Source organism: Dermacentor variabilis, chromosome 4, assembly GCF_050947875.1.
Source record: "Dermacentor variabilis isolate Ectoservices chromosome 4, ASM5094787v1, whole genome shotgun sequence".
NCBI classification, from domain to species: domain Eukaryota; kingdom Metazoa; phylum Arthropoda; class Arachnida; order Ixodida; family Ixodidae; genus Dermacentor; species Dermacentor variabilis.
The window spans coordinates 78,482,508-78,506,932 of record NC_134571.1 but is presented as its reverse complement, the minus strand read 5'-3'; the positions used below and the strand labels follow the sequence as shown (position 1 = coordinate 78,506,932).

General features: G+C 43.3%; 1 protein-coding gene across 1 annotated transcript in view; it reads left to right on the top strand.

Annotated features, from left to right (window-relative positions):
- Positions 1 to 15,039, top strand: part of LOC142578247 (cell adhesion molecule Dscam1-like) — a 176,967-nt gene extending 161,928 nt beyond the window's left edge. Inside the window, exons 23-29 of the mRNA XM_075687647.1 lie at positions 185 to 423; positions 2,120 to 2,183; positions 2,962 to 3,046; positions 10,513 to 10,652; positions 12,185 to 12,320; positions 13,933 to 14,170; positions 14,688 to 15,039. Of these exons, the coding sequence (XP_075543762.1) occupies positions 185 to 423; positions 2,120 to 2,183; positions 2,962 to 3,046; positions 10,513 to 10,652; positions 12,185 to 12,219 (563 nt within the window). The 3' untranslated portion in view covers positions 12,220 to 12,320; positions 13,933 to 14,170; positions 14,688 to 15,039. The remainder of the gene's footprint in view (positions 1 to 184; positions 424 to 2,119; positions 2,184 to 2,961; positions 3,047 to 10,512; positions 10,653 to 12,184; positions 12,321 to 13,932; positions 14,171 to 14,687) is intronic.
- The last annotated feature ends 9,386 nt before the right edge of the window (positions 15,040 to 24,425 follow it).

The following is a 24,425-nucleotide window of genomic DNA, read 5'->3' as shown; positions in this document are numbered from 1 at the left end:
TGAACTTTTGAACCATTATCTTGCTCAATTTTGAAAAGTTAAGGCTTTAATGGGCAAGGCTCAATAATGCCTAGCTTGGGCATTTCATTTTATACCACCCGGTCACTTCTGTACTCAGACCGTATTGTCTACTCGCGGCAGCAAAGTGAAATTTTTCAAGAATGCTTACATCTTTCTCGTGCAGGCATGGTGGTTGCCGAGTGTTGCGATGGCATCAAGGGCGACGTGATGCTGGCCGTGTCACGAGAATCCCAAGCGAGGCAGCCCGTCTACTACCCAGCGCCGTACGCGACGCACACTAGGGGCGGTGCGGTGGCAAACGCTGCCTCTGGCCACTGCAACCACGTGACTGGTTCCAGGGCAGGTGGCGGGACAGATGACCCCATGAGCCGGACATACGATGTGCCTTACCCCGTCAAGAGAGTAGGTCAATACACAGAGCTCCACTCATCGATTTTTTTTGTCTTCTCGAACGATATTAAATACCATGCGCATACAAACAGCTTTTTACCGGAGAAGGTGGGGATTATCGCTTTGTCTCTCGTAGCGTTCGGGTATCATGAAAGAAACCGCAACCACGCCATTAACACCATGGCTTTCATGCACATCGAGATAAATGAGGCCTCGTGAACAAAAATAAAAGAAAGGATACGCTTTGCCACATGCTTGATGCTGAGATTTGCAGTACGGTCATCCAGTGCGAAAGATTCATGCTTTACCGATCACGGCGACAACGCAGACGTGGAACGCTGAAACAACTGCCACTGTCACCGCACTCTTTTACTCGCAGTAGCTCGTTGATACTGAACAATAAACAAAGGTGTCAAAACGTTTATTTAAATCTTTCTCGACTCGTAGACAGAACCCCGACGACCAGCCCGGATCAGGGGAACGCTAATGTTTAAATCTATAATTTCTATGTCACAATGTGGTATATTGTGTAAAAAAAATTAATAGCCAACATTTTAATTTACAACCCATAAAACCCATATACACGGCAACCTTCGTGTCCGAACTTTAGTAGGCGGTAAAATGGCAGTACTGCAATTCGACATGGCTCCGTCCGGAGCAGACTCTTCATGGAAGTATTAGTACCTCTTGGCTGAGTGTTAGCTGCGTTTTACGGCAAGCCGATAAGGCTTCATCGTTAGAAAACGCTGCATCTACGCTAGCTCAATTAAGTGGGTTACGTTGCACCATCCGAGCAAGTGTCAAGCAGACCACTTCCTAGAGCCTTCGAAACGAGCAAAGGGAAAACTCATTGTTGCAAGCAAACGATACAACTCGAAGCCTTTCAAAAAACGAAAAAAAAAAGAAGAAAACGCTCTGCGTCCGCTAGTAATGATCATCCAATCCTCTGTATTATATGCAAAGACTTTATTCATATCTGCTCGGTGTCTGTCCGAGGAGGAACGAGCCATCTAACATTTCCTTCCTGCTGTCGATATACTAGTTCCTGAGACGCCCACCACGTGCTTTCTTAAGAGCAGCTTGCTCTGAGAAGCGAGACTAGTGCAAAACGATTCATAGGTGCTCGCCATGGGCCTTCTGTTGCTACTAGGCCTATTAGTTCCCACAACACCATCCATCGAGGCGAAGGATATGTTTAGATTCGATCCACAGAATAAGTGGTGAGGAAGAATTATTTTTTCCTTTTCACCTTTTACCACACCGCCGGTTGCCAGTCTTGTTAAGCAATGGCGCAAGAAAAACTGTGCTGCCAAAAGGCAATCATGGCGAAGACATGCTAGACCTCTCTCCTTTCTTAGCATTTGAGGGAGTGCCTGGAGCATGCAATCAAATGGCACTAATGTAAAAAAAGATGTTACCTGAATTTACATACCATAAATTTTGTGCGAATAGGAGCGTTTTAGATATGCAGGCCACAACCTGTGGCGAAGAGCACTCAGATGAAATCAGCAGCAGCTAAAGTTCTTTGAGACCTTCAGAGATAGTTCTTTGCTGCAAAAGTTAAGTATAGAGACATAGTATGAGGTTAAAACTGGGTGATTACGTTCTGATATGAAAATATATGAAGTATTGTCTCATTAAAATTGCTCTCACAGCATATAATATCAGGAATACGCTGTGTTTAGTTATTATTTTTTATGTATTACAGTTAGAAATGTGGGAACCAAGAACAGAGACTCTGGTGACGGGAATGGAAGTCTACGAAAAAGCAGGTACGCTTTGAACATGGTTACATTTACTTAATTCCAATTCTATCGAACGTAGTTTTGAGGTTCTGTGTCGCCTAGATATGTAAAGCATATGTGATAGTGGGAACATGCCAGTAAAATTGTTGACCTTTTCTGCCCATGCGTTTGTATACTTCAGCCTGCTACTCCAAATTTTCAAGGTAGTGTTCTGTTGGATTTCCAAAGTACTTAGCTTTCATTACGGGCTAACTTTTGGTATCTTAAAAGCCTCTATAAACGGCACATTGCGGGCCTTCTAGATCACCAATAACACAATAACGTGTACTTCAGTTGAGCGAGAGAAGCAGTCGTGGTGAAATATTCACAGCTGCCACACAGATTACTGGCAAACATTAATGCATAACCGTTTCGATGCATTGTCATTCTAAATAACATTTTCTTCCAACAGCGGGCTTGTGCGGAGAAGTTACGTTAGTTTAGTTTTATTTCACATTAGTTAAAACATCTAGAAATTGTTCTTATATTGTGCCTCAGAACTGCGTTTGCTTTGTCGTCTTTTGAATCGGCACATTGATACGCAAGATTTTATCATTGATCTGTTTATTCTCTCAGCTAACCTCTACGATAACCTCACGGCTTTGCCAAATTACACGTTTTATTTGCTCTATAATGTCGTGTTACCTGGCTACGAACGAGAATAGCAACAGATGACTCTCAGTAGCCTTGGAAATCACAAAATTACATTTTGTTGAAAACAGTGTGCATGAGCGAATTGAAATATGTTGTGCCTAAATGTTCGCAGGCCGAGAAGCGATCTACACAAGCTCGCCGTTTCACATATCAAAGAAGAAAGCCCAAAGGAAACCATGGAGGGAAGATGGTGACAGGTATGGCCGATAAAGTAAAAGCTCAATTGAAAACATAGAAATGGCACCATGCATTTCTTGTTGCTAATTAGTGTGAGTTTGGCTTGGTGAAAAGTTACTAATTCTAAAGTGTAAGCTGATATCTACGGGATAAGTCGCGTGTTTTTTAATTTGCCTGCCCACTGCGATGGCTGATTAGCTAAGGCTTTCTGCTCCAGAGCAGAGTGGCGGACTAGAATCTCGCGGCGATGGCAGTATGTCTACGAAGTGGTCCTAACTCTATAACGATATAGTGTAACTATATTTATGTGAAGATTAACCTCTTATAGCCTGGATTTCTCACTTGAAGAAAACATTTCGATTGCAACGGCACATGCTGATAAAATTGCACCTCTAAACGTGTTTATTTCCGCATGTATAAAGGTTCAATTGGCAAGCAGCCGTCTCGCATGTTTATTTATGTTTTATTTATACATACTGCAACCCTAAGAGGGTTATCTCAGGACAGGGCATCCTGTAAATAGATGACTGCGCTGCGATATTTGCACATGAAGGCTTACAGCCGTATTACTTTCTTGAAGCGTTCACCTTCATTAGAGAATACTGCTCTTGTAAGGGGTCTGATTGTCCGCAGTGTGCCATTGATTCGAAAACATGGGGACTGGTCAACTTAACGGAACTGGTGGTGGCCGAATGGCTGCCAAAGCGGAAGAATATGTTTTTTGACGGGGCGACCGGGCAGCGACGACTTGCGAGTCCCTTATAAAAATTTCTAGCAACATTTTTTAGACACTCTTTAGACTTTTGTTACTAGAACCTACCAACAGTCAATTGAAATCCTACCAGCTGTCTTTATACATCCTAACAACGCTCTAGTAACATGCTAGAAACAATTGGCCACCAACTTCCAATAGAAACATGTTCATAGGATGTCTTTAAACTTCCTACCAATTTCCTATGAACATTTGTCTTTATACACCCTAGTAACATACTTTCAAAAGAGAAATGTTCATATATATTCTGTTAACTTCCTACCAATCCCCTATTAACAAGCTTTCTTTATACACCATATTAACATTCTTTCAAAAGAAAAATTTTCATATATTTTCTGTTGACTTCCTACCAATCCCTATTAACAAGCTTTCTTTATACACCGTATTAACATTCTTCCAATTGAACAATGTTTGTAAACGTTCTGCCAACTTCCTACCAATCACCTATTAACATTTGTCTTTAAACACCCCAGTAACATCCTATCAAGAATTGGATGCCATCAAGAATTGGCTACCGTACTTCAATTGAAGCATGTTCATAGATGGTCTGTAAACATTCTACTAACCACCAACCAACACAAGTCCTTAGGCTCTTTAGTAACACTCTGGCAATATTTTACTTCCATGTACTTGTGTACTTGCTACTGACGTCTTATTATCCCCCTAGTAACATTTGTCCCACATACGACCTAGTAGCATGGCGTAAAAATTTGTCAGTATGCGTGAACATGTTGGTAAAAGGCAGTATGAAACCTAGAACATGGAAACATGAAACGTGAACATGGAGAAAAAATGCAAGTTTGCACTGAAAGAATTTTATTCACACAAAAATATTTACACAGAATTGTGAGAGAAGTAGTAGAGAAATTAATAAAAATAATAAATGAATAATGACTTAGTTGATTGCGGCATGGCAGCTGTCGCATAGTCTCTAGCAAGCATCGATTATAATGTATTTTTTAGATTCAGAACTGATGTCTGAGAATGTTTGCAGAATGAACCAACCCTGCACAGAAACAAGATGGTCAGTGTTAACATCATGTTCAGGTTAGCATATCACATACACAGAACAGCTTTTTAATAGGGTTCACATGAATCCTAAAATTGTAACAGTCATCCCTGCTTACTTGCAGAGGACATGTCAAGGATGAGGAACATTTCGAATGCATATCCTTTGCTGCGTTGTATTTACTACGTGTTATTAAAATTAGGAAAGTGTCCAAAATGTTTTCTCTACCAATTATCTGCATAATGAGTTACTCACTCAAAAAGTTAATTGCATGGTTTATTCGTGGTGAAATTTGTAGCGCGCACATCAGACACGGACGCAGAGACGGTGGACACGCGAGCGCTTACTCACAGCTGGTTATTTTTGAAGGGACTGAACGTAACAGCACCAGCTAGCTGCACCGAGCATGTGCAAAACGTGTCATCCATATTTATATAAGGAGATTACAGAGCCTGAAGCAGTATTCAAGAATACAAATGCTTTGTCAGTGATAGCAACCAATGGCTGACTGACGCATATTTAAGCACGCCTTATTATATGGAACGCTCCTGTAATTTGACGTGATCGTTTATTTTTACTCTAAAACAAAACATCAGTGTCAAAAAATACCGGTTCACAATGACATTGGTTGCAATGGTTAAACAAGTGCGAATGATTTTCTTTCACATTCGCACTTGTCTAACCAGTGCAACCTATGGCATTGTGAACCGGTTCGCTGAAACATGTAATTGTGAACCGTGAAACTATACGCTCAATATTTTACTATCTCTCACTAAGTGCAGCCAGAGTAGGAAAGAGCAAAGAATGATTTTATTATCAGACAATATTTAACACATTAAATCATTGCGAACGCTGTGAAAACGAAGTATTCGCACGCTTCTTGTTTATAGCAACTTCAAGCGAACCGCATGACGCGGGGCAGCTGGAAAATGTAAGACAATCGTTCTTAAAACATTTCACGTCGTTACAGTTCGCGCTATAATAACCTGCCAAAATGCGGCGTAAGAAACAGAAATAAAATAACATCAAAATAATATGCTTATGAAAAATGATGGAAAAGAACATACCTTTTATTAGAGTTTGGAGATAGAGAAAACTTCGGCGCATAGCAGTCTTGAGGAACAGCTGTTCGCTATTTGCGCAGTTTAAAGCACGGACAGTGCCAATATTAAATCACTTCACACGACACTGCATCGCAGCTGGCAGAGAAGTTCCAGAAACGCTCACATCACGGAACGAAGAAAGCACCGTGGGCTTCGCAAACACCTTGCTGGTTGGCTTGCATCGATCAATTAGCCACAACACAGCATAAGAATAAATAGAAGCAAAAACAGCTAGATTGCTGCTACAATACGCCACGAAACACCTACATCGCTCGACCGTACCATGCCGGCGTCGCAAAGAAACTGATGGCGATTGCGATGGTCTCCCTCATTGCCTCGACTCGGCCAACTGTCAAATTTCTGCGCATGCGCGGGAGACATTCTTTCCATCCACCTGCTTCGCCTTGACCACCGCGGAACTAAAGCCCCTCTTTAAGCCGAAACATGCCCCCCCCCCCTCCCCCACTACCTTGCGATGGTTGACTCACACCTAGACATTCTTCGCCTCTCGGTGAAAGCTGTGGCCGGCCTTTTTGTACGCACCCCTTTCTGGGAACTGCACCTAGAGGGAGGAATGTCCCTCGTGGCCGAGGTTGAAAAAAAAAAAAGAAAAAACTGACCGGACAGCCGGCTCGATTTTGTTGGGCATTTAGGGGCTGCATAGTTTTATCTTTCGAGACAATTATTGTTCTGAAAACCAACTTTTTTCTCGAAATGTAATAAACATAGTAAAATAAAATCATATTGGGTATATTATGTGTTTATTCTATTTTGCGCAAGAGCATCCTTTAGCACTTGCTGCTTTCGAAGACAAAACGTTGCTCTCTGGCGCCCAACGGTGAAGCACATTGTAGTACTATTTTTATAGTCAAATACATGTCCAAAGCGTGGCGGCTATGACGTTAGCAGTTTTCAGACGCCCGAAGCACGGCAAAAGCATGGCCTTTAATATCCTGGCTCTTGGCATAAGGAATGCCATTATTACAGATGTCATGATGAGCCCTTGTCGGAGCTCAAAATTTTGTCGCCGTGTTGTGAAGCAAGATCACTGATTAAGAGTGCATAATTATTTCTTTTCAATCTGTTTTCACACACAGCAAGCTACTATCGCCATAAAGCACATCAACTGACATAGTTACTTTGCCTTCACTTTGATCCAATGCCCTATTTCCTTTAATGTGCAGAGGCCGTCGGCAGGAGGCAGGGACGAAAGCGTGCGAATGGGAACGCGTAGAAAGCTACATTTTTTTTATACAGTAAGGGTAATTTAATTATTTTTTTCACAGAAAGGTGTTACTTGCACAAAGTTCAGCTTTTCTTTCTATTCGACCTGTGCGCTTCTCAGGTCAATACTCGCTCTCACTCAGCAGCAGCTGTATTTTGCAGCCTTTTGGACATTTGAGCGGCAACGTTCCAGCGCCTTGTTACCCTGAGTTTCGGCTCTTTTTCTTCTTTTTAACAAATATCGTGACGCTACTATGCTGACACGTTCCAGCTTAGGGCGTACTATTTATATCGCAGAATGCACTGACCTGATTATTTCGTTGCAAAGCTAATTGGTGGCATTGCAATAGCAGTGCGTGGTAAGGGCAAATTTACGCTCGAGCCCCACGCCACATCACCCGCCTGCCCGCACGCATGTGGTCGGGTGAAAATTTGCACATTTCGTAGACTGGTACACACAATTCGGTTTACACTGCATGTGCGAGCCCAGTGAATGCCAAAATTTGTGAACCAGTGGGCGAAATGTACAGTTTTTGGCACGGCAGCGCGCGTCACGGCTCAAGCATAAATCGGCCTTTAATTAACCAGCCCCAAGGTCGGGATAAAGCTCTGCAACTGGTGCGCGGCCTGCATAGTAGTCCGCTATCACACCGGTCAGGTGGTGTAGCGCAAGCATTTTTTCTCGGAGTGTGCTGACGTCACCGCACGCTCACGTAGTCCAGTAGAACCTTTAAAAATATTAGTTCTAACAGTTTACGAACATATTTCTTTAAACATTTTAGTAGCACTCCGTCAACAATTGGCTACCGACTTGGATTGGGACTATTATTTAAAACGAAGAGCTTGACTCCTGAGTATATCATATATCGGCATTAATGTGTGTTAGAAAAATTTATCAAAAACTTTCAAGTTACTTCCCATTCTAAATATTTTTCGGCAAACAGTACGAGCTGTGGACGTACTGGATACATGTCCTTCAAACAAAAAAAAATATAGTTCGGTGATGTATAGTAAAACATCCTTTACACAAAAGTAACGAGCCTTTTTTCGCAGTACTAAAGTGGTTATAGAGACAAAAGCTAGAAAAATACGAGTTGATGGGGACCTTAAAATATTCTGCCACTAAAGTAACAATGAAGTCTTTTACGGTGTATTAAAAATATTCTTTATACAAAAGTAAGAAGGAAGTCTATTAACGTGTATTTAAAACATTCTTTATACAAAAGTAAGAAGGAAGTCTGTTAACTGTGTATTGCAAATATTCTTTATACAAAAGTAAGAAGGAAGTCTTTTAACGGTGTATTTAAAACATTATTTATACAAAAGTAAGAAGAAAGTCTGTTAACAGTGTATTGAATATATTCTTTATACAAAAGTAAGAAGGAAGTCTTTTAACGGTGTATTTAAAATATTCTTTATACAAAAGTCAGAAGAAAGTCTTTTAACGGTGTATTTAAAACATTCTTTATACAAAAGTCAGAAGAAAGTCTTTTAACGGTGTATTGAAAATATTCTTTATACTAAAGTAAGAAGGAAGTCTTTTGACTGTGTATGAACAAAGGTTACTAGAATGTAAATGTAAATAGACTGTCAATAAAGTAAATAGAAAGTTGGTAGGAGTTCTAAAGAATGTTAACGTTCATTTTTATAAGGGGTACGGGAAGGGCACAGACTACAGAGGCGCTGTACGAGCGAAAGGCAAAGCGTCAGTGACCTCTTCATGCATCCCTTGTCGTATGAATGGGTAGATGTCGTAGATGTGCCTGTGCGGGCTCGGGCGTGCTCGGGCGTGCTCAATAAAATGGAGAGCTGTCGGGCGACCTCCTCAAGCACGAAGAGCTTGATCTGGACCAGCAGTGCATTCTGGTCGTCCGGAGTCAAGGCCGCAGTCGAGTCGTTCTGTTCCACAGGGCGTCAAGTTTGGGCGCGTTGCTTGCGCAATTCGTCGAAACTCTGGCACAAGCCGACAACATCTGCGATGGTATGTGGGTCTTCGGCTAATAACACTTGATATGCGTCATCGACTATTCCTTTGAGGATGTGCTTGATCTTATCCGACTTGTGCATCGACGGGTTTGAACGCTTACAAAAGTCGACAATGTCTTCAATATAACTGGTGAAGTTCTCATGGGGCTGTTGAGCGCCTTCACGAAGTCGCTGTTATGTGCGGAGCTTGCGTACCGCCGATCAGCCGAAGATTTTCCGAAAAAGTTGTCTTGAACGACGTCCAGTTATTGATCTCCGCTTCGTGATTTCGGAACTGCAGCGGCAGGCGACGCCGGCCACTTAAAATGTTAAATTGGTCAGCCTAGTCACATCGTCACATTTGTTGTCTGCGCTCACCATCTGGTATGTCGCTAATCAGTCCTCGACGTCTTGGTTGCCAGTCCCGTTGAATATTGGTAGGTGACGCTGGGGCAGCATGCGGGAACAGACGGTGGCATGAGTCTGGGAGCCTTGTGTGGTGGTTTTTTCGGCATCGCTGAGGCTGGAGGTAAGGTATGGTTTCATAGCTCCAGGTTGGGAGACTGGGAGATTACTCCGCACCTCCACTAAGCTGTAAGGGGGTTTATTTACAAGTAAGGGCTATGCAACAATAGCCTTGGCCCAAGAGCATCTGTTGTTATCTCACGCTATAAGGACTGTCGGACTTCGTCGTCTTCTCTCAATAGTTCCTTACTCTCTTGCCCACTACATTCTGTAGGCGGTGTTTCAAAGTCAGACCTGGTGATTACCAACGCGTTTTTTCTTGCCTAACTACACGTGACGTCTAAATCAGGATTTCACTCGCTTAGCGTCCCGTTAAGGTTTAGTAGATCAGGTTGCGTACGTCGCGAAATCACGACAGCCCGGCATCCGGGTAGGAGAGCCCAAATAAGCTATGGTTGTGAAAATTTCAGTGTGGTGTTCTGAAAGGCACATGCGTTCCTTTGCAATGTTAAACTTCACCAAGCAGTGAATCAATTAAAAATTTCAATCGTAATTGCCAGTGGTCATAGTGAGGGCTGAAATGTACCTCGAATCGTCTCGTCTGTTTTTCGTGTTTTTCGTACGTTCATTATACAGAAGGATGTACGCTTGCGGCAGGAGACTCGCCCGTTGAATCGGCTGTGACAAGATGGCGTTGTCATCGCCTTAAAGTTCATTACTAATTTAAATGTATTTGAATGCTAAAACGGATGTTTACAAATGCATTCAATAGCATGAACACAGAGAAACACGCAAGCACCTCTACGTTTAAAGTTATGTGCTACACCTCCTGTTCAACGGATGTGCGGTGAACTTTGATGATATGTAGTGTTTATTGGCGCAAGGGCCAAATGTGGCCAAAGAGCGCCAAGGCAGAACTTTGTCATCTGGCATCGCCTGTCCATGCAGGAGTTCTGGAAGTGACGCCGACGCCGAAGACTTGCCGGGAGACGCCTGCAATGGTGCTTTTCCCGAGGCGCTCATTGTACCTTCGGAAAAGCTTTCTTGTCGGGACAACCGCCTCTCAACGAAAGACACGACAACTTCTTGTGAGTTTACTGTATACTGCACTTTACCGAGTCACTGAAAGGTGACAAACTGAAAAGGATAGCTAAACTGCATTTTTATTATTTGGCGCCTTGAGAGCTGCTTTTGAAGCTACATACTCCGCTGGAGTTTAATTTTCCTTCGTTCTTTCTGTGTTATTGACGGTTGTGGTATTTTTGTGGGTGTGTGTATGTCGAATTATATTAAAAAGGGATTTTAAAGCGAGGCTTCTTTTGGCGCTAAGAGCCGTTTTTGGAGTTCTCAGTCCGGGCCCTATGTGACAGTATGCTGTAGAATCTGCTCAATAAATTTAACCAGGTGTATTTTTTCAAGCTAGCTGCCAGTGATAGTCAACCAACCGGGTCAAGATGCGGAGGTTGCTGGTAGTTTTGGAGGCGAACGGAGCGATGTACCAGATAAGGTCGAGAGTTCTGCGCTTGGAATTTTAGGTCGGTTTGTTAAGTGTGCACAACACCTGGTTGTTCACTAAATTGAAGATAAAAAAATTCTGGAGATTTTGGAACACAGAGATTGGCTTTACTTCAACGAGTGTTACATTGGAGAAGACGTCAATGTTGTACTAGCGGATTCATCCTGAGTACCTAGCTTACGCGAGTTGCGGAGGAACCCTTGTTACTGTTTAATTTTTGATGATAATTTGTTGACAATAGACACTGTTATAGATCACGGGTAATTGTGATTTGTTTTCGACCCAAAAAGAGCTTGGTTACCGTCATTACGTGGTGAAGCTTTACTTAGTTGAAGAAACTGCGGTCTGGATTCCGCTCTTACTTTTTTATATTATAGGTCTTGAAGTTGTAGCGCTGACGATCTTTTTCCTAAATGTCCAAATAGTTTGAGGTACAGGTGGTTATACTATAGTGGTTATAGTCTACTCGCATTTCCCGCGCCTACGGAAATACGGCTCGAGGGTTTGAGCGATGACGTGAGACAAATCTTTAAAACAGGTATAAGCGAAAAAAGAACGGTGATTCTGTAGGCAAGAGAGTGAAATAGAATGGCAGAAAGGCTTAGCGATGATTCTCACAGATATATAAGAACGGCTCTATTTTGGGTCAGTGGCAACATACCGGCCATATGCCTCATCTATAGCGCTCGGAAATTGCATTGGATTCTCATTGCGTATCTTGAACGGCCGTTAGTTGCTTGTTTGGGAAAAGGTGGGTATTCCGTTAAAGCACTGCCACTGCTTTTACTTCTGAATTTAGCGGTAAGCATTTAGCGCAAGAAAAAAAAAAGAACAAACTGCACGTTTTTATTCATCTCTCCGTGTGTCGTTTGGTTACACCAGAATGATGTAACAGACACCAAGGACAGGTGCAAGTCCTGTTTAGCATAGCATTGAATAAGATCATGTGTGCCAAAACAGAGAAATTCGTCAAAAGGGCTGTGTACGTATCTGATATTTTTGATAGATGCGGGCTAAGTAGTGTTGGCGACGCTGAGTTGCTTGTGCTATGAGGCATAAGTATGCGCAGCAGCTCATCTGCCTTGTCTTTTCCTCGGTTCTTAGTTCGCAGAAGTTTCGTGGGGACAGTACCCACGTGACCTTGGAGCTATTGGCCTGGCGGAAGCTGGCAGAGACTGGCAAACGGGGGTGATTCAAGAAGGACTCAAACGAACAAGACGTTGCACGTGCTGCGAAAGATGTGAGTCGGCGAGTGCGCTCACTGTGCCGGCAGCGATCACTACTCTCTGCCATCAGTTAAGGCCAAGAAATATAGTGGAATAGAAAAAAAAGAGGGAGTTTATCTTGTCAAGACATCTTTGCGCAATAACAGCAAGTGAACTAGTAATTAACTAAAATATTTACCGCAACGTTTCTTTCATCATCTTTAAAGCCCCTGCGGCAATTGAGAAATTGAAACAAGCAAATGGTGAAGCTTGTCACAACAGTGAGGTCAGAGGTTCCCATTCTGAAATGTTGGAGCTTGATATGTTGTTATTCTATGTACAAATTCCCTGAGGAACTTGCCTTACGAAAATGGTCAAAAACAGTACAGCAATTAGAGTGTATTTCGTCCGAATTTTCGCAGAAAGTACATAGCATAACTTGTGATACAATCAAAATTTGCACTGAATGGACACACCTCTAAGCACTGTCTTTATCAAACTCCACATTAGCGATATCCAGGGAAAACACAGGGAAGGCGGGAGATGGAAATTCAAAGCGATGAGCAAAACGAGAACAATGTGAAAGCAGGAGCTCCTGCTCAACCTCCTGAAGGCATTGTCTCCTGCTTTAACCTTGTTCTTGCTTTGCACACTAGCGATATATGGCCTGAAATTATTTGCGATTAGGTTCGGAGTTCTATGCTTTTCTGCAGTTTTCTTGTGACTACTGACGATTGCATCCCGAATAACGTGTCACCGGAGAAGCTATGGTCAAGGGAAGAAACTTGGGGGAGACGTTCTTGAAACAACCGGCTTGCACCGTGTGCTAAGCCAGTATGCTGGCCTTGCATGATGCTTCTTTGCAGCGGCACTTTTCAGAGTTGTTTGACTTTGCATGTATCTCATGTGCGCTCGTTTTCAAGAACGATTAATATAAACAGAAATCAAAGTAGTTCAGTAATGCGCCTGAACACGGTGCTGCACGCAGTTATGAAATTGAAACCCAATAAATTGTGCGAGCTAATGTCTTTCTTAAAGCAGTGAGAACCTTGAGGACAACAGTCAAATCTAGGCTGCCTGAGTTAAATAATCTACTAAGAAGCCTTGTTGGTGCCCCTAAATATTTTTAAGAACAGAAGTTGTCCACACTGGCTTCAAATAAGTTCAATGTTCTGAATGACCGATTCTCCTGGTCTCCGTATCCCACTATCTGGTAAAAAGAATTCTCGCACCCTTATGCGCTTCGCAATGTCCTTAAATTGTAAAATATTAAGTTGAACCTAATTAGACTGGGAAATGTGTCGATTTAATTTTGTAACTTTGCGGTGAATGCGAATTATCATTTTTATTATTATATGTGAACGTATAAAAACGTTATCAATAAAAATAAGCGGGCTATAGCAATTGCCTAGTGAAAAGGACACCACGTTCATCGTCGTTAAGGAGGCTAACAAAAAGGAAAAGAGACGATATAGGGAAATACAGAAAGACGAAATTATCGGGCGATCAGCGCGATTGTATAAGTTTTTCACCTAACTAATTTTAAATTTGTGTGCGCTGACTGAAACATGGTGCTTTGGAGAAATCATCCTTGTTTTTCATGTTTGAATCGGTGAGACGGAAAACAAAGTCATTTATGTAATGCAGGCTACCGGCCGGAGACGGAGCCTTTCTTCTTGGAAGAAATAGAACGAACCTGTCAACGTACCGGCATCTGGAAGCCTCGGCGTACTTCTTGAAACCGGGAATACGACAGAGCTTCACGCTGAAGTTAGCGTCGAATACCGAAACGAGACGTTTACAGCGAGACAGGCACAATGGTCGTCCTCGTGCTTGAAGGCCTGGCCTGGCACTCAGCGAGGACTACGACACCACATAATTTAGGGTAAGCCATGCGTCAAATTTTTACTCCGGGGTGGCGCATACGCTCCCGTATATTTGAAGATGTTGCTTTACCTTCTATATAACATGTGAAATGTGCAACCCAGATTGAAAGTAAGGCGTCATGGTTGTGCAACAGCAAGCATGAGGCTTATATGACAGCGCAATGCATACACGTGTCCTTGAACTGCTATGCTGTTGGCCCACATCAACACCGGCGACGCCCGCATTTACGCTTGTCCTTTAGTTCGGTCTAGTCAAATTTTAGTAGCCAAAATGGATTGCAAGACAATTTTTTTCATGACAAGCACATTTCACTCAGGCATTCGTAAATCTTTAAATAAATGCTATAGAGTATGCTTGCTTCCCTAGCTATAGCTAAATTACTCAAGTCGTAAAGCTTATTGCGTCGGATGAGTAAATCCCTAAGGCACCACTTTCTAGTACATTGTGCTTACTATTTCTAATCTTTGGTTTTGTGAAATGCAAGGACATTGTGCTAACGCAGCGCACTATTTCAGCTCATCTGCATTCAAGGCATCTCTTCTGCACAATATTTTCCAAGCAAGGCTCTTTGCGGTCCACGTACTCCAAGTCAAGTTACTATCGTTCGAAAACTGAAAAGTGCATCACACGGGAAAGAAAATTCAACCATGTGGAGTTTCTCAGTCCTTTGCCCCCCATGGGACGGGCAATGTAGTTTCTGCAAGCGACGCCGGGGAATGTGGCACAAGGCGGAACAAATGACTGCGACGCTGTGCTTCGATCTGTGAGACTTTCCAAGGCGAGCTCGTTGTGTAAGCATGTTCCGTGCCAGCAGTTGGTGCGATCAAGAAGATTATTTTCGTACGTGTAAACAATAAACCACTGCGACTGTTTTAAATGTGTGCGTCATTTTTGTATTCGTGAGAGGCCTACTCCAAACAAAACCTATAATGTGTAAAACCTGTGCCCGAAGGGAGAAAAATGTAGGCAGGTAGGTTTGCAACATAATTTTTCATCGAGTGCAGACTTTTGCCAATGGTGCTTGTAAAGCAGTGTACATCATCGACCATCACCGATCACCATTATCGAAACAATCGCACTTGCCGGCTGGAGCTAACCAGGCATATGATAACATAATGCAGACAGTACCGTATTTCATAATATATTACCGTTGAGTTTTGACGTGCACTTCCTTTTTAATGAAAATAAATGATCTTACGATATTCGGAGCAGGCTGCGATATCGGAATCCTTAGTATATGTTTTTTGTTGATGACAACCTCCATCCATATGATCAATCCTATATGCGAAGCTTTTGGAGCTGCCGTGATAGCCTAAACAAACCGGTAAAAAATTTTAAGTGGTTTGTTTAGAACATATTAAACTGAAAAAAAAGAAAAACAGCTTATATAGCAACAAGCTTTATTGTGACGGACAGAAATGTTTACTACATCATGGTAGTAAGACGCAATGCGCACAATCCTGTTCGACGCAGCTACGCAGTAAGTTAATATCAAATAAATATGTTTGTAACTTCGCAAGAACACAAGGATTGGGTTATCACTACTTATCCAAAGCAAATGTTTCCTTCCTGAAGCTTCATACATATTTCGCATTCTGTGTTTTCATGTCAGACCGCAGTTGCTGCTCCCCTTTGTTTCCATATTTGATTGTACGAGGGTGTGTCAGAATATTATTTTCGGCACCAAGTATAGATAATCGAATCGGGTGTGCAGTTCTTAAACAGACAACAAAAGTTAGGTGACAAGGCACATCGCAAGGCTCGTATTCCGTACGCTCTACGAGAGCGAATGACTGATGAAATACGAAGAACGCAATGCAACACGTTGTCAGTGAATTTTTTTCCGCTGTTGTTTGCGACCATCATTCCAGAGCACAATTTTTCGATAACACCTTCTCTGCGCTTGCGGGACGCGACTGTCTCTCTGCGTTGTCATCAAAGCTGGGTCTCATCCCGCGCTATAAAGATACGCTAATGTGTACTTCTAGATGATCACCGACGTCTGCCACTGAAGGCTCAAATGGTGAACGCAGGTGCTTGCATTATATGCAAACTAACCATGATAATTGAACTTCCTGGGCTCATTATTCTGTAATGTCTACTCGACGCTCTCAATTTTTCATGTCACTGAAGAAATATATACCCACCAGGTGAGCGAGAACATATTGCATTTGATAAATACACAGGATGTTCACGAGCGTCGGAAAATTACACAAACCTCGTTGTTTTCACTTCACCGCTTTGACGGAGTAGAGACACATCTGGTGAAGCTTAAAAGCTCTCATCCTCTCCTGAATCTGTCCCAACTCCCTACAGTTAAAGACGGTGCTTGTAGGTTCAATTGGCGTTAGTAATAACGCCAGTGTGCTCACCTGACGTTGCGCCATGAAGACTTTGCACATTACACCTTTCGTTACGGAGCATAAACTTCAGAACAAATGGACTACTTTGACTTGCACTTAGTTCAATATTTTTGCCACGGAGGATATAGTTGAGCATGACAGCAAGGAAAAATCCGGGGCAGCTAAAGGCAGAGCAGGATTCTGCGAACACAGTTTTTTCTTCTGCAAATACTTTTTGAAGCTACTTTATTTTTTTTTAATGCAGGGCATATTATTCTGCACTAGGTAGTCTGCGTGAAGCAAGGTAATATATGGTTGATTAGCTTGTACCAAGGACTCATTAGAAACAGCACTCTGCCGCATGGGCCGAAGACCGTATGGTGCACGGAGAAGTGAAGCTTAGCAAAGTGAAGAATAATGTGCTTCCTTGGTGCCGACGACCGGCAAAGCTTGATATGGCACATGACGCAGAGAGAAAGATAGCGAGAGAACGCAAGAAGGTGAAAGGCAGGACGGTCAATAAGACGAGCGCCCGGTTTGCTACCCTACATTGGGGTTAAGAGAAAGGCGAAGGAAGGAAGAGTGTGAGCTCCTATAGTGCGCGTGGGAGTACGCACAGGGCCACTGTGAGCGGTCTCTGAAACCGGTGTACTTCAAGTATTGTACCAGTTCACGAATCGCTTTTTGGTGTCCTTGACGGATGCGTCCACGGTACGAGTATATTGTACTCTCTCTCTCCGCACAGCTTTAAAACGAGTAGACTCAAGATCGCCATCTGAGTAAAATGTACGTGACGAAAATACAGTGGCGCAAATGTAATGGCATGCTCACATTGTATCATCGTGGTAGCTTACATATTATGGGGGAGGCGGGGACGTGCTCTATAATACTGAGCGTATTTCGAATACAGTCAACAAAAACGCATGCGTGTATATATATATACACACAGAGTAGGGTTGTTCTACGGGAAATACTAAATTTGCAAAGCTGGTTTTCCCAACTTCGCGGTAATCTCTGCTTTATTGCCGAACAGTTTCGGTCGGTAGACAGACCTTCTTCAGAAGTTGCAGGTATATATAATATACATATGTATGTGTGTATTACTGACAGGAAATGTATGCCTAAATCTCGTCCTCTCAGAATGCAGAGGGTAACTTTCACTAAGCAGTTTCTTCGAAAATATAATAGGGGCACAGGTGCTTCGTTTATATTTTTTTTTCTACGACAGCTGTTAGCTTCGTTTTGCAGTCCGCCCATCCACGTTGTCACGCGGGCGGCAACCATTTCCTCATCAACCTAAATTTATCGCCGTCTGGCTGTCTCGTCAGCGCCAGCTTCACCATCGTCAAAGTATTAAGGAAAATAAAGCTCTCCCAACCACCAACTACCACTATAGGAATTCGAACTCATGTCATCGCAACGATATGAATTTTGACAGTTGGGCGCGGTAACCACTCAGCTAGTGCGCGACAATGGCGCTGGTCAGTTGCTCCGAGAGTTTGTGTTCCACACAGATGCTGAGAGTGGTTGCGTCTGCATATGTATTTCGGAGGACAGACATACTGTTTGAGGACGATACAATGTGCATCTCATATAAATTGTTCTTGACAATAGGATGGTATGTTGGCGTGCAGTCTTTCATTGCCATGCTCGTGAAAACAACGTCGACGAAAAAAGAAGAGTGCATCACAATGATTATGATGATCAGCCACAAACATCGCACATATTCAAAATATAGGGTGGATGCGACCAAAATGAGGCGATTGAGGAAAACAACGAGGAAAGCAACGACGGCTTCGCTACCAACAATGACGTCAATACTATGGCGTCAGATTGTTTCTTTGTAGTTCAGAGGATTCAACTGTCTGTTGTATCGAAACTGCAAATGCACAAGAAAAAAGCAACACACACTTGCTTGAATCTCATAGAAGGCAGTGCGTTATTTTGCTCCTGACATTAGATGCTCAAAAGTTCTTGGCCTCAGAGAGGATTATCCCGTGCCGGTGACTCTAATACGACTCCTTAAGCCTTAAAAGCAGGAAGTCCTTGACACAACAACTACCTCACCACCTACGGTCATAACATTAATTGACATGAACACTAAATTCCAGCAATGGTGTAAGGATGCCTCATTTTTCCAGCTTACCTCATTGCCACGCTACCTACACCCGAGGTGTTGGCGACGTCAAAGCCACCTTTTGTTATGAAGCTCGTGAGTAGTAAATAACTCTGGAATAACTTTGACTTCCTGAGGTTATTTAACGTGCACCCAATGCACGGTACACCGGCGTTTTTGCACTTAACCCCCGTAGAAATGCGGCAGCCGCGGCCGGGATTCGATTCCGCAGCCTCGGGCTTTGTAGCGCAACTAAATAGTTACTACGCCAACACGGTGGGTCGAACATAACATCCCCTACTGCTACACACTTGCTCTAAATAGATCTTACGTACTTAGCTATGGCATGTCATAGAGCGTGTAAATCTGTCGATGTATGTAGATTTCCAAAACATGAATTGCTATGCCATACGGACAGGGAGTTGCGTACTTCGCAAGGATTGATTCACAACTTGTCTAAATAACACATTTTTAGACCGCAGCTCTTAGGTGCCCGTTGCTGGGTTGAGCGTCGGCGTCCCTCGGCGTAACCGCGTGAGCGCGCTCGTGCCACTGCTGACGCGTTCGTCATCGTCTTCTTCCACAGCTGGCTCCGACGCCGCTCGTCATGCTAGCGTTCCATTACTGTCCCTCGCTCTGCAAAGGTGCCAGCGGCACTGGCCAACTGCCAGTCGGTGCTGTAATTTCGGTGTCAAATTCTTTGCTCCAAGAAATCGCTTGCGCCTTCGTCGTCGTTGTCTTGTTCATCATGCTAGTGTTTCTTGCTAGCATGGTGCTTGCTTCTCCATCATGCTAGTGAGTCTTTTTCATCATGCTAGTTTTCTTCATCATGCCATTCATCATGCAAGTGTTCCCATAGTGTCTCTCCTTATGCGAAGTCATCGAGGGCTCTGGCCCACTTCCAGTCAGCGTGATGATTTCGGTCTCAATTTCTTTGACTCAATATTTCGCGAAATGAAAGCAAGTATACAAGTGCTCTCAAATTTCGGATTAGGGAGTATCGTAATAGTCGGACATTCTTTTGCTCTAACATGATAAAATTTGTAGTTATCAATCAAATAATATAATAAATATTACTGCGTTTAGTTCCTTATGTAAAATATTAGACTATCCTACGGCCGCATCCACACCACACCTTAATCGAGAACACTGAAACAGCCAGCTTCTCGTAGTGGCTGAGCGCGATCATTTGAGGAAAAAGCCGGCAAGCTAAAATAAGAAGGTGGTCTGGGAGAATGCTGTCCGAAACGAGTTCAGAGCTGAAGGAATCGTTCAAGTCTGGTGCCTGTTTTCTATTGGGCACGCGTCCAGTGCTTTGATAGCAACGCACAAATGCTCACTGATAGCGATACGAATTTGGCGACGCCGTCGCCCAGACGTACGCAGGGGTTCACGACCTGAGCTTGATTTATGGGGTCCTGGTTCTCAGCGCTCGCTTTCGAAGCGGTGCCATCGTTGTGCAACGGTCATGCCCCACAGGGTTTCCCGACAGAACGTTCGCCTTGAAATACTGCAGCTCTGCACGCTCCTGCACCCGTCATACGTAGCATAGGAAACTTGGCACGACCACACGTATACGTTACGACACGTGATATATAATCTCAAGGCAGTTATTCCGCAATTTTCGTTCGCCATATTACCCGTAACAAAGCAGTACCAATGGACAGTCGGTTCAACTCCATTTCTGAGCGCTGAATTACTCGCTTGGTATGAGATATTTTTTGTTTCATTATTTCTCATTATACATCATTCTCCCTGCCTTCGGGAACTGCTCTCGCATTGCACAGTTGCTTTTTTTTAATATAGATTCTGGAATTTTTCTCAAGGTCATATTCTCCATGTATGAAGAAATGGTACTTGTCTTACACTGTGCTTGTTAAAAGTAAATCTGTGTCAAACTGTCTTTCAAAATTCAGGTTGTGTTTGTGTCTCCGCTCAAATCTAAGCTTAGCGTGTGTGAGGTACGTAGCAGTCAGGTCCTGGAATCCTCTTGTGTTCTAATGACGACAACGTATGGCACGCAGTAATTAATGCTTCATCTGCACTACATGAGACAATGACTTCCATGTAGGCATCCAAAAATCATTGAGTGAAATCCTATCAACGAAGGCACGTCTTAGTTATTTTTTCGTGATAAAAAACAGCTTGCTATATTTCATAGAAACCAGCATTGTTTCATTAAAGGTGACACTGAAAATTTTTCCTCACGCGGACACCTGAAGAAAGCAATTTGACGTTATAATCTCTTTCTTACAAATTACAGTTCGTGAAATTTGCTCCCTCCATGCAGCCTGCAAGAACGCGAAAAAGAGTTGATTAAAATGCCAAGGCGGGATATTCAAGAGGATTCATCGAGCCTGAAGAGCAAGAAGCGTTTAAAACAGCAACTACCTCATCACATGCGGCTTGAAAATTGATTTACACAGATTTCAAAGAATGGCGTGAGGAAACTTCTTTTTTAAAGATCATCTCAAATGCCTCTCTGGCAATACGTCGGGCACGTAGGAGCATGTGTGTTGTTTTACTGAGCAATGGAAAAAGAAAATACGAGAGTTTCATGCAACTTCTTCGAATTTATTACAATAATCGAAAGTAACCTCATTATAACTAAACACGAGAAACGAAAATAAAAATTAAAATAAATTCGGGAGTTTTAAGTGCCAAAACAGCAATATTACAATGAGGCACGTCGTAGTACGGGACTCAGGAGTAATTTTGGCCACCCGGTGTTATTAAAAGTGCGCCCAAATCAAAGCACGTGACCGTTGTCGCATTTCGCACCCCCCCCCCCCCCCCCCCCCGGAATGCAGCCTCAGCGCCTGCGTTTGAATCGATGACTTGGAGCTGAGCACTCTAAAAACAGTTGCACCCTTTGGGGTGTATATTTGGCACACAACAATAATCGTTATCTCTCTCGCTTGCGTTTCCTTTCTTGAAAACGCTGCGCTCGTTACTTCCGCATCGAGGATTCTCTGTCATGCTGATAACGCGCATGCCGTTAGCGACTTGGAAGTACCGGGATCGTAGCGTTAAAGGAAGGAAATGGGGGCAAGACAAATGACAATTATCGTTGTGTGGCAAATATACCCCCAACTGTTTTCAGAGTGAGCAGCGTAACGCCATAGCCAGTAAGCTATCTCATAGGGTGCACTTAAACAGATGCAGACGACCAGAATGCAAGAGAAAAAAAAATATTTAGAGGCACGCACGCAAAGCAAAAATACTAATACGTAGCTTCGGAAAGTCCAAAAATACAAGCAACTAAATTAATGATAAAATAATAATAACTCTTTAAGGTAACGGGAAGTGAAAATCCAGTCCACGTACATTATAGGTGTAACGGTCGGCAAAGACAACTGAGATATGTAATGTCGTTGAGCGGAAATAAGGGCGAGAAGAAACAATGTGGCCAGGACAGACACTCACGTACAAGCGAAGTTTACTGAAAAAGCTTCCAAGGAACCTGAAGGGGCGCGGATGCGCAGTCAGAAGGCAGATACAAAGCTATATTCATATGCAAAATTTTCCAGAATAACAACGCCTACTGAGATAACTTATTTGTCTGTCAGAGCTACTGAGGGGACACTAACACGCGTGGCTGGTTGTGTGAAAATCTGGCCAGCCTTAATTTCCCTCGCCAGTCTGTCGTCCGACTTGTCATTAGACGACAGGCGAGTCGAATCTTCTGTCCTTGCATATATCTGCGCTGCAAGTCACCAATGTGTTGTCAACATGCCCAAACAACCACATAACTGAATTTCCAAACGGTCTCTCTCTGTCAAGTACTGACCAAGAACCGTGAACGAAGCTGCATTGCCTGGGTGATCTGTCGAGTTTCGGCGTACGTAGCACGAGGTGTATGGGCGTCAGCGTTGCGGCATGCACAAAATCATTTCCTGAGGCAGCCGGGGCTCGGAAGCGTTCCAAGAGTGGCCGTGCTCGCTAATTATCGCAATTTTTTCTCCTCTTTTTAAAAGCAAAGCTTCCTTGCCTCTTCCCTGCGCTTTGGCGCCACCGGTATTTGGTATATCGCCAGATATATTTACGGATATGTTTAGGGTGGTTGCATGCGCTCCGAATGCATTCGAGTAACCGGGTATATATATATATATATATATATATATATATATATATATATATATATATATATATATATATATATATATATATATATATATATATATGAATATATATAGTCTTTAGACTACCTGCCACAGTAGTGCGAGTAAGCACACGTTTGTTCCGAGTTTTACAAAAATAAATTCTTACATAAATCCTGAACACAGGCTGTCGGCTCATGAGCACCTCCTTAGATACAAATCTCTTAAGGGGTAGTGTTTGATATTCATGGGATTCCTTAATTTATATTAATTTCTAAGATTTAACCATTTATTATGTGTCGCTGGGTTCGTGCCTATTTTTGGGTAATCCTCGAGAATGGGTAAGTATACCACTGCGACACAATGCATGGTGCCCATGGCGATTGAAACCTAATACTCGTAGTGCATTGCTGCCGGCGCTGTTTTGCGTCCCCGCTTAGCGCTGGGCACACCGAGCTGAAACATTGTGGTACGCGATGAAAGAGAGAAGCTTTGGGACGCCTTGTGACCGCATTTCCAATAAAGGAGACTTGGGCAATACAGTGTGTCGGTACATTGATTCAATGGTAATCGCATTGCCGTCGGAAATGAAGAGGCTGATCGGCTCGCTTCAACTTGCGCTCATAACAACTGTGACTGCCCAGAAATATCGTGCAAGCTTGATGACGCTCGTCTGCTGATTCATCGCCACCTACTCAAGCATCATCCAGACCAGCGCGTCGCATATGGAACGTTCCCGCCCCATGTTCGTGGTCGAGGCTTGCCTCGATGCTCTCTCAACTACTCAAGCTGAGGGTGGGCTGTGTGAACGTACACGAACGTTTATACAGACAAGGACGTATGGCGAGTCCATCGTGTACATCTTATGGCCGCTGCGAGACACTTCAGCATCTTATATTTGAGTGTCCCGCTTTTAGAGCACAGCGCATGTCGCTAGTGCGAGACTATCATCTCCTTGGCCTGCGGTGTACGACACTCGACGAATGCTTGTACCCCAGTGGTTGTGCGTCTAAACGTGATCAAGCTCATCGCGCTCTACTTACTTTTCTAGAGTTAACTAACTCAGGTTCACGTTTGTAGCGTCGAAACTATCTTATTCAACATTGTGTAGTAGCGTCACGTTCAGTGACCGGCCCTACTGTGTGTGATCTGTACTGTATTCTTCTTTATTTTTTTAGATTTGTCCTGTGACTCTTCCTTTTCCTCTTTTCTTCCTTCCTTCCTATCTTGAATATCTGTTTTGCTGTCACCTCCCTTCTGAAGAGTAGGCAGGCGTTGTGCCCCTTCCGGTGGCAGTTGCCAACCTGCTGCTCGCTTTTACCTTTCCTGTTCATTGTATATATGTGTTCAAAACAAATAATAATAATAATAAAGATATCTTGTTTATTAGCAACTGTATTCGCACCGTTACTCGAGAGAGCAGTTATATGGTGCATACTCGGCTGCCGCATTTCGTCTTGCGTTTTGTTTTCTGCAAAGCATTCCTTTCGTGGTGGTGTGCTTGCCGAACTCAACGTTGCTAGTCCCCTCAGCCAAGATGGTTCCGGCACATGCACTTTCGTGTATACAAAGGTCAAAACAAAACGGCTGCCATGCTTTCCATCCCAGAAGTTGACGCGAGTCATTCGTCCGAGAAAAAGCCCACACGCTTAACGAAATCCTGGCGGACCCGGTAGCGGAAGAAAGAAGGATCGG